The sequence below is a fragment of the Anolis carolinensis genome, chromosome X (genome assembly GCF_035594765.1).
Source record: "Anolis carolinensis isolate JA03-04 chromosome X, rAnoCar3.1.pri, whole genome shotgun sequence".
NCBI lineage: Eukaryota > Metazoa > Chordata > Lepidosauria > Squamata > Dactyloidae > Anolis > Anolis carolinensis.
Window position 1 is genome coordinate 10,668,986 of NC_085847.1, and position 17,584 is coordinate 10,686,569.

The window sequence follows — 17,584 nt, forward strand, 5'->3', positions numbered from 1 at the left end:
CCATCTAGACGGTCTCATGGGACCATAGGTAAGGAAAGTGACCTCCAAAAGCCATCTAGATGGTCTCATAAGGCCGTAGCTAAGCAAAGAGACCTTCATAGACCATCTAGACAATCTCATAAGACCATAGATAAGCAAAGAGACCTCCAAAGACCAGGTAGACTTAAGTCAACCCTAAGTCTAAAGTTTAGGACAGGGGCCTTAGTTTGGAGACCCCTGACCTAAACGGTGAAGTTATGCTCCTCAAGAGGTGATGACAACCACCGACTTAAAGCCTTTTGTTGTAGGTGACTGTACAAATTCTTGGCACTAGCTTCCAGTCTTTTGGAACCTTTGACTATCTAGCAGAAGGGTGGGAATTATGGTGTCCATAAAATATCAAGGTGCAGCCCCTCATAACCATTGGATCATGAGCTAGTATACCCAAAGAGTTAAAAAAAAATTAAAATTGGACAGACAGCTCACAGCATGCACATCTTGCTTTTTGAAAATCCACACCATATGGTTTACATTTTACAAGTTTGGAACATAAAAAGGAAATCTCTTCCTTGGGAACTGTGAATTTTTCATCCCATCTATTTCTGGTGATGTTTATGTATGACAGAACTTTTTACAGCTTGCGTTTGTTACAAGCCCTCTGCAACAGATAACATTATGTCACAGGCGGGAAGGTGGATATGGATCAGCTGGCGATCATCTCTCGACTGCTGTTCGATACTTCATTGTGGAGCTGCCGGGTTGATAAATGAGTCCAGTGATTTCAAATCCGGGAGAATTCAGACAAGTTTATTTAACTGGCTGCATGTGGCTTTTGGGGAGCCCTGCTTGCCCTCCTGGATCCCAATTGAATTCCCCAAAACCCCTGAAAAATTTGGATGGAAAAAAAAACACAATTTTGGTAATGGTACCAACATTCTTAAATCTCACCAATCTCATGTAATGGCACTTCGAGATTTCCTCGTAAGCTTCCCATGCTTTCCAACATTTGACAAACAAAAACCAGGACATGTGTGGCTGTGCAAAAGCAGAGTATAGTCAAAAGAGTGAGGAAGAAGGCACAAAGTTATTATCTTATGGGCCGGGCGGTTAGTAGCCAGCTGCAATAAATCACTACTGTCCAAAAGATCATGGGATTGAAGCTCATGTCGGATCGAGCTCCCGACCGTTACTAGCCTAGCTCACTGCCCACCTAAGCAGCTCAAAAAACAGTTGCATCTCTTGAGTAGAAAATTCTAGGTCCCGTTTTATGCGGGGAGGCTAATTTGACTAATTTACAACACCATAAAACTGCCAGCAGTTTGAAGGAAAGGAATGTGGAAGTACTACCATCAAGGACTCGGCGTCACAGTGGACGATGAAGCCGCAGCTCCCCTGTGACAGGAATCAACCGTACCCGCATGAAGTAGGAAGCTAGAAAATGTTAAATTGCCTCTGACTCTGTCTATATATGTTGTATTGTCTAATGGCATTGAATGTTTGCCGTGTATATGTGCATTGTGATCCACTCTGTGTTCCCTTCGGGGTGAGATAGAAGGGCGGAATATAAATACTGTAAATAAATACATAAATAAATAAATAAGCATAATGTGCTAAGCTTTGGACTACAACTCTGGAGTTCAGGGTCGGATGTGGAATCCCATTGACAAGCCCCGTCAAGGTTCCTAGGCTAGGTTCCCTATATAAATGGGAAACAACTGGAAGATCCACAACAACAGATAGATACTATCTAGCCTGACGGATAGTGCTGCAGAAATCAACAAACCCAGCTTCTTGATATTTTAGGCATTACTCCATCCTGTTGTTTGTTTTTAATATTCCTAGAACATATGGCTACCTTTCTACCTTTCGCAGCCGCTCTCTGTTTATTCATTTCTCTCCTGGATGAAATTCCCGGATGAAACACAACCAGAAGTTGGAAAGATCACACAAAGAGAGGGAAAGCAGTCTTGAATCTGTGGTCTACACAACTGCATCTCTAGATCATGTGTATGTGTCTGTGTATGGTGGTTGTAGCTCCTTTACAGCTTTTATTGTTTCCCCGTATGTCTGAAAAATCTTGATTTTGGATATGATGCACACATTTCAGGAATGCAGCTGCAATGTAAAGGACCGTAGTCCAACCTTTTGTATAGGATGACAACATCAATGGATGCCCACCAGATCTCATTCAAATATGGAAATGATTGAAATTCCACGCATACATTGAATTTAGGTATGATTGATTTAAGCCATTGATTGCAATGTATCTACTTTAAGTAGTAATAATAATGATAATAATAATAATAATATTTTGTGATATAATTTTGTGATATAAAATCCAGCATATCTATCTTGTTTGCTGTGTCATAATAAAATAATAATAATATACTTTATTTATAACCTGCCCTACCGTGTTTCCCCGAAAATAAGACAGTGTCTTGTATTATTTTTTATTCCCAAAGATGTGCTAGGTCTTATTTTCAGGGGATGTCTTATTTTTCCATTAAGAAGAATTCATATTCAAATGAACATTGATTCTATACTGTACGGTAGTTGTCATCACAAACCAATATAACTAAACTAGACAAACTGTGACTCCTGTCAAGAATTTCTTGTTACTACCATTATTTCCATATACAACTGGTATGTAAGCCGCCCCGAGTCCATCTGGGGAGATGGAGGCAGGATATAAAAATATTATTATTATTATTATTATTATTATTATTATTATTATTATTATTATTATGTACATTTACCAATCCTGCATGCTATGGTGTTTTGTTTGGCAGGCGCCGGGCAGGCTTCCAAACAAAAACTTTGCTAGGTCTTACTTTCGGGGGAGGCCTTATATTTAGCAATTCAGCAAAACTTCTACTAGGTCTTATTTTTTGGGGATGTCTTATTTTCAGGGAAACAGGGTATCTCCCCGAGGCTAAAAGTGGGCCCAATCTACGAGGATTGGATGAAAAGTAATGCCTCCACCTTCGTTACTTTGGTTTGGATGGGAATATTTTAATAAATCAAACGCAGAAATAATCCTTAGAATGTGCTTTTTAACTACCACTATTCACTTTTCCACATCATCATCAGACAATTGAATATATTTCTGCCAACGATGAACAAGTTTTCTGAAGCTGTCACGGAAAAAGTCGACACTCAGTTTCCGCAACCAACGTCTCACAGTTCCCATTGTGCACAGATCTTCCGACAGCCAAGCAAAGCAATCATGTGACCCACACATTTTTGTGAAATGCCGATTATGCTTGAAATTTCTCTCTGAGTGATACGACGATAATCCTGAATCAATCTGTTAACCTTTTGCTTGTGAAACTCGGTAGTTGCTGTCACAGGACATCCAACTCTTTGCTTGTCACTCAAGTCAAATGTTCCCACCTCAACATCTTTAAACTTACTCGCCCAACAACACACAGGACTCACATCAACACAATCACCATAAACAGCTTGCATTCTCAGATGAATCTCCTTTGGGGTGACACCTTCTACTGTCAAGAATTCAATGACTGCACTTTAAGTCACATTGACAAACCATCTGTGCAGGGTTCCATACTTCGCACTTTAACAACACAACCGTTCAATGCTAAGGCTTCCCGCCAAATGGAACTGTTGAGGAGAGTCTACTGAACAAGCCAGGACCTGCCGCAGACCAGGACTGCCATCTGTGGAGGAGTTACGAAGGTGGAGGCATTACTTTTCATTCAACCCAAGGAGAAGTTTTCTATGTTCAACCTCCAACCGTGTCTTAAAATTCCATTTAGGCATGAATACTACTTTCCGCAGACTTGGTCACCTTTTGTCTAATATTTCTGGGAAATTCTTTCGTACAGGCTGCTTTAACGCAAACAATGAAGCTGGCTAATGGAATGGATTTTGGCATTAAATGGAAAGCGATGGAGGGAAGTAAGACCTCAGTATCAAATACGAAATAATTCTTGATTAATTCTTTTTATGGCATGGGCTTACAACCGATTTAATGCCTCCTGGATAATTGCTTCTATTATAATTCTGCTTTTGATTTTTAATTAACTGCTCAAAATTTCCTCAGTCCGATTTAATGTCACCTTTCTGTGCTACAGCTGGCTCTCTGTTTAGACATACCATCAGTGCTGCGGTCTCACGGTGAGACGTCGAGGCCTGGATTGTATCCGTTCACAAAGCTGTACATATTGAGATAATGTTTTCGCTGTTTGTTTCCAGACCCCTTTTCCCTATTTGTTTGTTCCAACTACGAGGGTTGAATGAAAAGTAATGCCTCCACCTTCGTAACTCCTCAAGAGATGGCAGTTCTGGTCTGCGGCTTGTTCAATAGACTCTCCTCTACAGTTCCGTTTGGCAGGAAGCCTTAGTTTGAACGGTTGTGTTGTTAAAGTGCGAAGTATGGAACCCTGCACAGACTAGAAAGCCTTAGCATTGAACGGTTGTGTTGTTAAAGTGCCAAGTATGGAACCCTGCACAGACAGGGAAGCCTTAGCATTGAACGGTTGTGTTGTTAAAGAGCGAAGTATGGAACCCTGCACAGACGGGGAAGCCTTAGCATTGAACGGTTGTGTTGTTAAAGGATGAAGTATGGAACCCTGCGCAGACGGGGAAGCCTTAGTATTGAACGGTTGTGTTGTTAAAGGATGAAGCATGGAACCCTGCACAGACGGGGAAGCCTTAGTATTGAACGGTTGTGTTGTTAAAGGATGAAGTATGGAACCCTGCGCAGACGGGGAAGCCTTAGTATTGAACGGTTGTGTTGTTAAAGAGCGAAGTATGGAACCCTGCGCAGACAGGGAAGCCTTAGCATTGAACGGTTGTGTTGTTAAAGAGCGAAGTATGGAACCCTGCACAGACGGGGAAGCCTTAGTATTGAACGGTTGTGTTGTTAAAGGATGAAGTATGGAACCCTGTGCAGACGGGGAAGCCTTAGCATTGAACGGTTGTGTTGTTAAAGGATGAAGTATGGAACCCTGTGCAGACGGGGAAGCCTTAGTATTGAACGGTTGTGTTGTTAAAGGATGAAGTATGGAACCCTGTGCAGACGGGGAAGCCTTAGTATTGAACGGTTGTGTTGTTAAAGGATGAAGTATGGAACCCTGTGCAGACGGGGAAGCCTTAGCATTGAACGGTTGTGTTGTTAAAGGATGAAGTATGGAACCCTGCACAGACGGGGAAGCCTTAGCATTGAACGGTTGTGTTGTTAAAGGATGAAGTATGGAACCCTGCACAGACGGGGAAGCCTTTGTATTGAACGGTTGTGTTGTTAAAGTGTGAAGTATGGAACCCTGCGCAGATTGGGAAGTCTTAGCATTGAAAGGTTGTGTTGTTCAAGTGTGAAGTATGTAACCCTGCGCAGATTGGGAAGTCTTAGTATTAAACGGTTGTGTTGTTAAAGTGTGAAGTATGGAACCCTGCGCAGACGGGGAAGCCTTAGTATTGAACGGTTGTGTTGTTAAAGTGTGAAGTATGTAACCCTGCGCAGACGGGGAAGCCTTAGTATTGAACGGTTGTGTTGTTAAAGTGCGAAGTATGGAACCCTGCGCAGATCGGGAAGCCTTAGCATTGAACGGTTGTGTTGTTAAAGGATGAAGTATGGAACCATGGTTTTTGTCTCTTGAATGTATGACATAAAACAAGTCATTTTATGGGAGAGTAATTATATTTTTGGGCTTCTGAAGCACTGCTATTTTGTGCACAGGCATATAGTCTGTTTCCTAACAGAGAAGAGACAACAGGTTATCAGTCTAACAACTGAAACCAAATTGCCTTGCATATTTATTTATTTGCGGTATTTCTACCCCACCTTTCACTCAAGGTGGCTTTACAAATTGGCAGCTATTCGATGCCATAACGACAATGCAAAATAAAATAAAATTATAAAATACAATTAAAACACTAAAAAAATGTTAAAACCATAAAATCACAGTTAAATCACATAATCCACCTTTGGTCGTAACGTATTGTTATGTAACATATAATTACATCTGGTTGTGGACGTGCCAATATTGGTAGATATGACGGCTATCAATGCATCCAAGAGTCTAGAGCTGGCTCATTCTCTGCATGTTGACAAACTAATTGTTTCAATTTCAAAAAATGCGCATGCATGTCAAGCTTCATGACCAATTACTTTTTGCAATGCCAAAGTATTGACGAAAGACAATTTAATAAACACAGCTGCCGCTCGTGGTTAAAAAACAAAGACTGTCATGCATTTTCTCTCCTTCCATTAATCTGTTGCAAAAAACCATCTGAGATATAGACAAGAGTTTCAAAACGCGTCCTCTTAACCATCAGTCCAAGCTTTTAATTTTTTAATCTATCAATCCCATTTGGACATGGATTAAAAACAAAATGCTGTCGGTGGTTGAACACACGTTCTCCTAAGCGCCAAACTGTGGGTACGTTTCCTCCCCTTTTGCGGCAGATATTTTTCTCGTCTGAAATGACGGGGTAATTTTCAAACCTTTTGGAGAAAAATAAAAAATAGAGCACTTTGGGAACATCCGAAATCGCAATCAACAGGCACCGGCCTGAAAATATTTAAACAAATTACTCTATCTATTGCGGCAAATTTGGAAGGAGAATAGAATTTTTATATCTAGGTAAGTGGAGGGGAGACGGCAGCGTTCCCTTTTTCAGAAAATGCAGACTTCAAACAACAGACAGAAGCTGCAAGTGGGACAAAAATAAAGTATTATTATTATTATTATTATTATTATTATTATTAATGACACAACGAGATAGTACAACACAGCAAACAAGATAGATATGCTGGATTTCGTATCACAAAATCACAAGTTGAATACTTCCCAAGCGTTTAGGACTGTGTTGCTGCTGCTGCTGCTGCTGTTGTTGTTGTTGTTGTTGTTGTTGTTGTTGTTGTTGTTGTTGTTGTTATTATTATTATTATTATTATTATTATTATTATTATTGATGGCCAAAGCGCACTCCTGGAGCCACATGGCTGTTTTTGTGTTCCTCAACCCCTCCGGATTCCCTAGACTTTAATTTTCTCATTAAAGATAAACAAATATATATATACAGTAGAGTCTCACTTATCCAACATTCTGGATTATCCAACGCATTTTTGTAGTGAATGTTTTCAATACATCATGATATTTGGTGCTAAATTCATAAATACAGTAATTACTACGTAGCATTACTGCATATTGAACTACTTTTTCTGTCAAATTTGTTGTATATCATGATGTTTTGGTGCTTAATTTGTAAAATCATTTTCCGTCAGCGAAAAAAATTGTACTGCCCACAGCTTCTGGTACAGAGGGGATGACTAAAAATACCTCTCTTGCCAGACTGCCAAGATGCAAATCTCACGAACCCCAGGTGACCATCGGAATAACACCTGTAATTTAGCCGTTCCTTTATCGAACCGCACAGGACCAAAACGGCACGGCAAATCCCCTCCTGAAACCCAGAGCGACGTGTTAAATTGCTGGCTTTTTGTTTTGCCACATTAGATACGTTTCAAGGACATTTCACACCGGATCTATTGTTTTGGGTTTGCTGTTGTTTGGGAGGAGGAGAGAAAAGGCCACTCGCTGGGTCGGGGTTTTTCTCCAATGTGCTCGCAATTTGTGTCCTGCCTTTTGTCGATAGCATTAAGATTTTGCAGTTTGCACTGCATTATCCACTGACCTAAATCCTTGCAAGCTACCCAAATCTGGTGCCGAGATAAAGTCGTGTGGCGGTTTGATACATTTATCAGTGCCTGGGCTATTTTTCACGGCTTCCTTAGCGCTGCTCAACCAAAAAGAATGAGTGAGATATATATACATACACAAATGACTTCCAGCCCATTGGAACCCAAGGCTTAAAATAATTATCAGTTGCCTTCTTGATATCCTCCCTTTGCTTTCCTAGATAATATTGCTTCTACGCCTACTGCAAGGAACCCTATCCTGATAGGTCCAAAAATGATGTATTGTTCTTTCCTAATGATAAATACACTTGCTAGATCATGCCTCATTATACAAGAGATAATCCATTACTGCTTGAATGAATGAGTGCCGGATAAGAAAAAGACACTGGGGCAGGCCCATTGTTACAATAGCTTCAAACGGGGGAATAACCTCCCTCCTCTGCTTCTTCCTCTGACAAATGCACTCTGTTTATGCTCTAACACAAGTCCAGCCTCGGCATTTCCAAAGCAATGCCCACCTGTGGATGTGAGACAGCCGACGGCAGTATTCGGAGCTCTCCGTTGTAGATATTCTTGATATTCCTTTTCTAGAGGAAAGCATGGGCTTAGAACCTCATCACACTAGAGCTTAAATCCACTTTAAATCCACTTTAGGGAGGAAGCTTTAAACAGATCTCACCACACTACAAACCCCAGAATTCTGCAGAAGGCCAAAACCGGATTTAAAGTGGATTCATGCTCTAGTGTGATTTATTTATCTATTTATTTACAGTATTTATATTCCGCCACAATGCTCGTATATGGCAAGCATTTCATGCCATTATTAGACATACAACATATCGACAGACAACAGAGGCAATTTAACAATAATGTGACCCACATGTTCTTGTGAAATACCGATTATGCTTGAAATTTCTCTCTGAGTGATACGACAATCGTCCTGAATCAATCTGTCAACCTTTTGCTTGTGAAACTCGGTGGTTGCTGTCACAGGATGTCCAACTCTTTGTTTGTCACGCAAGTCAGATGTTCCCACCTCAACAACTTTAAACTTACTCGCCCAAGTATGCACAGGACTCACATCAACACAATCCCCATAAACAGCGTCCCAAGTTTTATGAACTGTCTCAAGTTATTCAAAGTGCGAAAACTCTCACAGTTTCGCACCATGAAGAGAAAGTACCGGCACTTGAAAGTATTGACTCTTGATATGAGAAGTAATACAGTAGAGTCTCAGTTATCCAACATTCGCTTATCCAACATTCTGGATTACCAAACGCATTTTTGTAGTCAATGTTTTCAATACATCGTGATATTTTGGTGCTAAATTCGTAAATACAGGAATTACAACATAGCGTTACTGCATATTGAACTACTTTTTCTGTCAAATTTGTTACATAACATGATGTTTTGGTGCTTAATTTGTAAAATCATAACCTAATTTGATGTTTAATAGGCTTCTCCTTAAGCTCTCCTTATTATCCAACATATTCGCTTATCCAACGTTCTACCGGCCCGTTTATGTTGGATAAGTGAGACTCTACTGTACATCCATAACATTTAAATAGGGCTGAAGACAACGTGGACGTCAGAAGGCCGAAACAACAACTCATGGTGGTCCCTTATGTTGACCCCAAATTTAGAAGATCTTCTAACATCCCCCATCTGTTCGTGGAAAGGACAGATTTGCATGCAAGCCACCGTGTGCTTAAAGAAGCCTTTCATGCTATTTCTGGGTGACAGATTTAGGGAAAAATAAGTTGTGCATAGCAGAAGAGAGGGAGTCACTTTGAACTGTAACTACTGCATCTCCAGGGCAGTAATTTGTGCAGCATTTTACTCCAGGGTGGGGATTCTGTAATGTTAAGATACAGCTAGTGGGGAAAGGGGTTAGGGAGGAGGGGGAAAATGCATATATTTTTTTCTCCGTTTTACATTTACATTTTTATCTGTGCCTACCACTTTGTGTAGTTAAATGTCAATGCTTTAAATCCAGCACTTGCCGCATCTTGACTTAACCTTCTCTCCTCTCCCGCCCCCTGTAATGTCATTGGTGCATAATGAACAGCGGTTTAAGTGGGAAGCTGGAGATGTTAGATAATGCATGGGGATGGGAGAAAAAGGATGGGCTTCAGTAGGGAGACACGTTGGGTTTACCTATTGAGGGCAGGGGCCAGTTGTTGAACCAACAGCTAGTTGTCCACAAGTGTTCTGCTTTTCATGCCAAGCTTGGATGGCTGAGTTCTATACTATTTATTTATGTATTTATTTATTTACAGTATTTATATTCCGCCCTTCTCACCCCGAAGGGGACTCAGGGCGGATCACATTACACATATAAGGCAAACATTCAATGCCTTAACATAGAACAAAGACAGAGACAAACACAGGCTCCGAGCTGGCCTCGAACTCATGACCTCTTGGTCAGAGTGATTTGTTGCAGCTGGTTGCTCAACAGTCTGCGCCACAGCCCGGCCCATATATATACTACTAGCTGTGCCCAGCCACACGTTGCTGTGGCGAAGTATGGTGGTATGGGAAATAAAGTATTGAGGAATTGGTGGTAGTTAAGGTAAAGGGTCCCCTGGGCTGAGTGGGTTGCTAGGAGACCAAGTGGGCAGAGCTTAGCCTTTTAACTGGAAGCAATTGGATAAAAACAATTATTCCTCTCCCTCTAATTAGGACTTTATTTTTCTTTTCTTTTTGTTGTATCAACCTAGAGGCATGGATGAGGGGTTGTGCTGTCAATTTTCGAGGTTGTGGGGTGTTTACTTTTGTTGTTTTGTCTGCTGCCGTGATGCCATCACTCTTTTATATATATAGATATATGCTAATTCATAATAGAGAATCAACGTTCAAAAGGTAATTTCCAAGACAGCTGAGAATCCAAAATCCTTTCACGTACAGTCTCCAGAGACAATCCACAAATTTAGCCATAAACAAGATAGCATGAATCCAAAGCAGGCAACCTATGCCACACATGAACAAACCTAGAAACCTGAATACATGAATTCCAAGAACATTGGACCAAAAACAGAGAGATGCTCTCCTGAATACAACACTGCTCTCACTAACAGGAACCACTTTAAAAGGCTTCAATCTTTCCCATAACATCATTTCTCGTGCACTTGTTTTTCCTCTCCTTATCTCTAAGCCTCTGGGAAAAGCGAGTCTGTCTCTGTTACATGCTCGGTCTCTGTAATTCCAAGTGCCTTGAACTGACAAGGCTACAACAGAAGGGAAGGAAAGAAAAGGGAAGGAAGGAAAGAGAAAGGGTGAAAGAGGGGAGAGAGAAAAAGACAGGAAAGGAAATCGAGCGGGAGAAGGTATATAAAGGAAATGGAGGAAGGAAGCAATGAGCCACTGGTGCCGGAGTGTTAGTATGGATACATTTCTCAAAGCTGGAGAATGGAGAAAGTAGGCAGGCAGCAGTCCCAACAACATCCAGACAATGCTAAGTAAGTAAGATATATACACTAGTTATCAACTAAACCCCAGAGGAGATATTTCAACCTACTTGAATGGGGAGAAATGATACAAGAAAACCCCAAGTGACAATCTCAGAGGATAGTGGAGATAGCTCTCTGGGGAAATGGCGAGTGCTACTATGCATGGAAGCACACTCTTCCTTGTGTGTTGTTTGTTGTGCATGGATGCTTATTGTTCACGTGCATTTGGTTGCACATTCAGTTGCATAACGTCGCCATTCTCGAATGAGGAAGCCCTGTGCCAAAGCCACCGATCTCCAGGAGCATCAAGCTACGTTCCATCTCTTTGATGGAGGAGGTTGGCCACATATCTCCTACTCGCTTGCACTGAACACTAAAATCTATCGAATAGAATACAGTAAGCCCAAAGAAAGCCACACACATATGGGACATAACTCTTAATATATTTACAATATGCAAATCTGCCCGAAGCGTTTTCAGAAAGACGTGCCTGTAAATCTAACAAATGGGAATGGGTCGTTTTCAGAGGCAGCGGCATGAGATTGTTCTCTTGCAGCTTTTTCTGTGTGTATCGAGGCCACATCGATCACGGGAACTTGGCAGCAGAAAGTAAGAGAGAGATCTGAGCTTTTCCTTCCTAGTTTGACGCCATGATACCTGAAAGGCTAGAACTCCCTCCACAGCAAAATCAAGATAATGTTAACTAAGGGAGAAACCTAAATCCTACACCAGGATCGTGGTGCTGCAATGAGTTAAACTCTTGTGTTGCTGAACTGCTGACCTGAAGGTTGGCAGTTCGAATCCACAGGACGGGGGTGAGCTCCCATCTGTCAGCCTTAGCTCCTGCCAACCTAGCAGTTCGAAAACCGGCAAATTTGAGTAGATAAATAGTAAATAAATAAATAAATAATTTATTAAATAATTTAAATAATAATAAATAATAATTATAATAAATAATAATAATTAATAATTAATAATTTATTAAGTAATAATAAATAGTAGATAAATAATAAATTCTTCAGTGGGAAAAGGCTAAGAGATGCTCCAAATAGTCATGCCCAAGAGGTGACAACATAGGCTCCTCGACTTGGAAATGAAAAAAAGCACCTCCTCCTGAAGCCGGAAATGAAAGGAGAAGCCTTTGCCTTTGTTTGTGTTTGTGTATTTCATTGTATTGTAACAAGACACTGAATGTTTGCCTGTATCTGTTTATATACTGTAATCCACTCTGACTCCCTTCGGGAAGAAGGGCGGAATATAATTAAAGTGTATTATTATCATTATCATTATTAATATTAATAATAATTAAAAATAATGCTATTAATAATTTTATTATTAATATTATTACTATTATTAATAATTATTATTAATAATAATTTTTAGTACTGAAAAGATCATTCGAAGTTGTTTTTAAAAAAATTGATTTCATCATTTTTTATTCTGATTGGATGCAGTGTGCATGTGTGGAAAATGTTTGATTTCATACTCGGTTTCATCATGGTAAATTAAGGCTATTTTCATGCCTGCTGTTTATATTATTTGCCTCTATGTAGTTGTTATGTTTTCTCATTGCATCAGCGAGACATCTCATGAGGGCCTGAGCTGAACCAAAAGGTATTTGAGAATCTGACAAACAAACCCATGAATACGAGCGTGGTGACCCTGCTCCTTCACAGGGCAATTAAAAGAGTGATGATTAAAGCCAGAACAATAATTGATGACTTGTAATCTCACAAAAATCAAATTAATTCTACGCGAAGGATGAACTTTTCTGAAGCAAAGTGTAATTCCAGACCTCTCGAGGTCCGGCTTACTTGTTGCCAAATTATCCAATTATACACTTGTTCAAATCCATTTGGGGGAGATTGCCAGGGCTTGTAAATAAATAATTTCCAAAAAGGTTTTAATTCGGCATAAAACCCAAGTGGTACGGCCCCAAGATCAAATACAAGCGGAAATGCATGAAATCAAGTCAAGGAGACAACACTTGGACATCTTCTTCTCTCTCTATGGGGCCCACAAATGGAACAGGAAAAGCCAATGTTATCAGAGATAAAGGAGATCTGTAGTTAAATCTTTGAATGCACTCGGGCACAATTCATTCAAACCCTACTTTGCCCTTCTTTTATTTTATTACTTTGCACGACTCTGAAAATTCACCCTCTCGAGACTCTGTGTAAGTTTGTAGCCACCAAGTTATTGACTTCCACATTTTCAAAATCCGCAACACTTAAAAATAATAATAATAATATACAAATGCATTTAGGGGCCGCGGGTAACACAGCGGGCTAAAACGCCAGCTACAGAAGAACTTGCCGACCGGAAGGTTGGGGTGAGCTCCTGCCATCAGCCCTAGCTTCTGCTTACCTAGCAGTTCGAAAACAGCAATGTGAATAAATAAATAGGTACTGCCTTCAGCGGGGAGGTAAAAGGAATATAAATATATATATATATACTAGCTGTGCCCGGCCATGCATTGCTGTGGCAAAGTGGTGGTGGTATTGGTTAAAAATTGTTGTGTAATTTTTATTTGACATTATTTGCATTTTTTTATTAATTTTATTGTAAGTTATATTTTTATTTATTATATTTTATTATTTTATTGTATTAATTTTTTAGTGTTTTTTATTATTTTTTATTGGGTTGGTAGGAGACCAAGTGGGAGGAGCTTAGCCTTCTAACTGGCAGCAATTGGAGAAAAGCAATTATTCCTCTCTCTCTAATTAGGACTTTATTTTTCTTTTCTTTTTGTTGTATCAACCTAGAGGCGTGGATGATGGGTTGTGTTGTCAAATTTCGAGGTTGGGGGGCCTGTAGTTTTGTTGTTTTGTGGGTCGCCGTGATGCCATCACTCTTTTTATATATATATATATATATATATATATATATATATATATATATACACACACACACACACACACACACACACACACACACACCGTATATACTCGAGTATAAGCCGAATTTTTCAGCCCTTTTTTAGGACTGAAAAAGCTCCCTTCGGCTTATACTTGGATGAGGGTCCTGGTTGGCTTAGATTCGGGTCGGCTTATACTTGAGTATATATGGTACATTCATTTTTTCCCTATTATTACTGATATTGTTACATTTATTATTTTAGTCCAGGGAGCAAACATCAGGTGGCACTTGACAGTGTTTTTGATGGAGCGTCTCATCACATCTCCACTGTTGATCCTGTGCATTATGAACTGAGGCTCAAATCCTCTTTTCAGCAGAGTGTTAATTAATTAGTAATGAGGTTGATTTTCGATTTGTGTTGATTGCACAGTAAGCAAACCTCCCTAGTACATTCAGTGAAAGAAAGAAAAAAACACGAGCTGATCAATAGGCACCCAGATAGGAAAGAGAATAAAATGAACTCTGGATTGGCATTTGCACTGATAAAGATGCTTGTCTGAATGTACGGGAGATTTACAAAAAAATCTCATTTATTTTGGCGTCACACCAACAGATGTTCATGGAATGGATAAGATCAAACAAAACAATCTCTTACGTGTGAATCTTTTTTAAAGTGTGAGTTTTCTGGGCTGTATGGCCCTTTTCCAGAAGCATTCTCTCCTGACGTTTCACCCACATCTATGGCAGGCATCCTCAGAGTTTGTGAGGTCTGTTGGAAACTAGGCAAGTGGGGTTTATGTAGCTGTGGACTTTAGATTGAAGCAAGAATGAGATACCCAATGAAGGGGAGGGAGTTCTGCTCCGCCAACCCGGAATCGAAATCCGCACATATCCAACGACAATACTCGAAATGGTGACTTCAAATGCTCTTACCATAGCCAATGGGAGAACAGCAACCAGATCCTTCTGGCTGACGTAAATCTTGGAGATGCCAAGGTCAGATGTCCTGTCTCCTGGATATTCAACTTGCCACGTAATAAGCTGAGTCTCCGGCAGTTCACTAAGATCCTCAATTTCAAAATCGATCTGCATGATCTCGGAGGGAGGAGCGGTGATACTGAAAAAGAAAGAAGGAAAACACAATTATGGGGCGGGTAAGTCGACGATTCTCACCACTATAGAAACAGCCATGAATAACCCAGGAATTGATTATTTCATGCCACAAATACACAACCAAATCTGTCTGGACAGAAGGCCAGACAGCCAGTCTCTAAAAAGTATCAATAATGACAAAGTTCTGTTCCTGGCTTGAAAGTGTGTGTTCCTGTTTCATTGTGCAGTGCTGACTTGGGCAGAAATCCTACCTGGGATTTGTAGTTTGTTGACCGAGTAGGCTAAAGACCTTGTAAAACTACAACTCCCATGCTTCGATAGCAGTGAGCAATTAAACTTGAATTGGGGTCAGACTGCATTCTGCAACGTAGGTATAACCTAAGTCATATTTTTCTTCGGTCCCTTATCAATGTGTTTTAGTTGCGGTTTAGGTTTTCCTGTTTACATATTATCATCATCATCATTACCTTATTATTATTATTATTATCATTATTATTATCATTATTATTTTATGATAATGACACAGCAAACAAGATAGACATGCTGGATTTCATATCACAAAATCACAAGTCAAACACTTCCCAAGCGTTTAGGACTGTGTGATTATTATTATTGTTATTGTTATTGTTATTATCAGCATCATCATTAGTAAGCATAAGTAAAACCATCCAGTAGAATAGTAATGTTTAAAAAATAAATTGAAAGACAGGCTAAACCATTAGCCATCCGATAAAATCTATTTACAGACTCAGGATGGAAGGCTACGACAGGTGAAAAAGCTCAGCCCTTGATGATGGCCAAAGCCTTCTCTTCTGCTTTGTTTTCAGGATTTACTACTGGTTTGTTTATCAGCATTAGGTTTATTTGTGAGGCAGATACTTCATGAAACGTCTGGAGGGCACTGTTTTTTCTGGCCAGGATAAAGAACGGATTTTTGCAGAGATCCGCATATCCGAATATCCGCATATCCGAATATCCGTATATCCGCATATCTGTATATCCGCATCCCAGGCTTTTAAAAAAAAAAAGCTGCTGAATTTTCCCATGGAAGTCCCATGGTAGCCATCTTCAGAGTGTCTAAATCTCAGGACAACAGAGGCAGAAATTCCAGGACTAACAGGTCTGTATGTGGACCTTTTCTAAAGTCCTGGGAATTTTTTTTGCCCGTTTAAAACCTGTGATTTAGCGCTGTCTGGAAGCGCCCCAAGTTTTACGAAAGCAAGCTCACTCAAGGAAAACTTTGATGAGAATTGCAAAGAGAGTCCCTGCAAATTGTTTCAATTTTACAGCAAACCGAATATCCTTGGCAGCCCCAGAGTTACCAACCCGGAGTCGCTGGAGTATATTGTTCATTTTTATATGGTGTCCCTCTCTGGCATGATATCACAGAATCTTTTATAGCTCAGAAATGATTCACAACCCGAAAGGCGGCGAAAAGGGAGAGATTTAAAGAGGAGAAGCAACGCGGGGCTGAGAGGGCTCGATCTTGTAAACCTTCTCATAAAACCAGCCACTGTGTACGAAGCAAAGCTGTAAAGATTCAATGGCGCATCCTTGCTGAGGTGAAGTCTATGGAGCCAATGGCTTTTCAAAGAAGGGGGAGGGTGTCTGGCTTTTTTCTCTCTCTCCTTACCTTGCAATAGTTTGGAAGCATCTGCAGATTACTGGGGTTTTACTGTTCTCTGAGTTCAGGAGTCAAAGGGAACCTGATGGTCAGAGTTCTGAGCCAGATGGATGCACAAAAGAGTCTCAAAAGGTTATGACAGGAGACTGGCAGAGGAAATCCAATTTGAGGAAGGAAAAAATACTAACATAGCCTTGAGATAAAATCCCACACAGATCAAAATCCTGTCAATTGCCAGAAGGGTTGAAATCTCCTGCGGGAGATCTAGAAGGGTGATAGCTATCCCTGACGGTGCTTGGAGCCTCCTTGAATCTGAGTATCATAGAGCACGGAGAGCCGTTCCGAGTTTCCCAAACTGTGCTCCTCCAGATGTTTTGGACTCCAACTCTCACAATTCCGGGCTGAGACTTCTGGGAGCTGAAGTCCAAGACACCTGGAGGAGCAGAGTTTGACAAACACTGCTTAGTCCTGAGCAAGCTGAGGTTGCACAACTTGGGGAGATGTTGCACAAAGAGGGACTGGATACCTTCTTTTACAATACCTAGCGAAAGAACAAGATGTTCTCTTGGTGTGGTAAATGCTAGAATATGTAGTAGGGAATGTTGGACTTCCAACATGGACTTCGAACCTCAGCTTCACCATGGACACTCATCTGGCGACCTCGGTCAGGTTATACTCTCTCAGCCTCAGAGGAAAGCAATTGCACTCTGAAGAAATCTTACAAAAAGCCCTCCGATAGGTTCACTTGTGGGTCATTGTAAATTGTTAAAAACTTAGAGTAGGAAGAGACCACAAGGATCATGCTGTCCAACCAAGAAAATGTGGCATCCCTTCAAATATTTAAACGTAATTATGATGTCCCCTATGAGCCTTCTTTTCTCCATGTTTAACAGACCC

The 17,584-nt window shown here is 40.4% G+C and overlaps 1 protein-coding gene across 3 annotated transcripts in view; it reads right to left on the reverse strand.

Moving 5' to 3' along the window:
* tmem132d (transmembrane protein 132D) overlaps window positions 1-17,584 on the reverse strand; it is a 230,956-nt gene that overhangs the window by 54,727 nt on the left and 158,645 nt on the right. For all 3 annotated transcript variants that reach the window (XM_008113638.3, XM_008113639.3, XM_008113640.3), the window contains one exon: window positions 14,884-15,067. In XM_008113638.3, coding sequence (XP_008111845.1) covers window positions 14,884-15,067 — 184 coding nt within the window. The remainder of the gene's footprint in view (window positions 1-14,883; window positions 15,068-17,584) is intronic.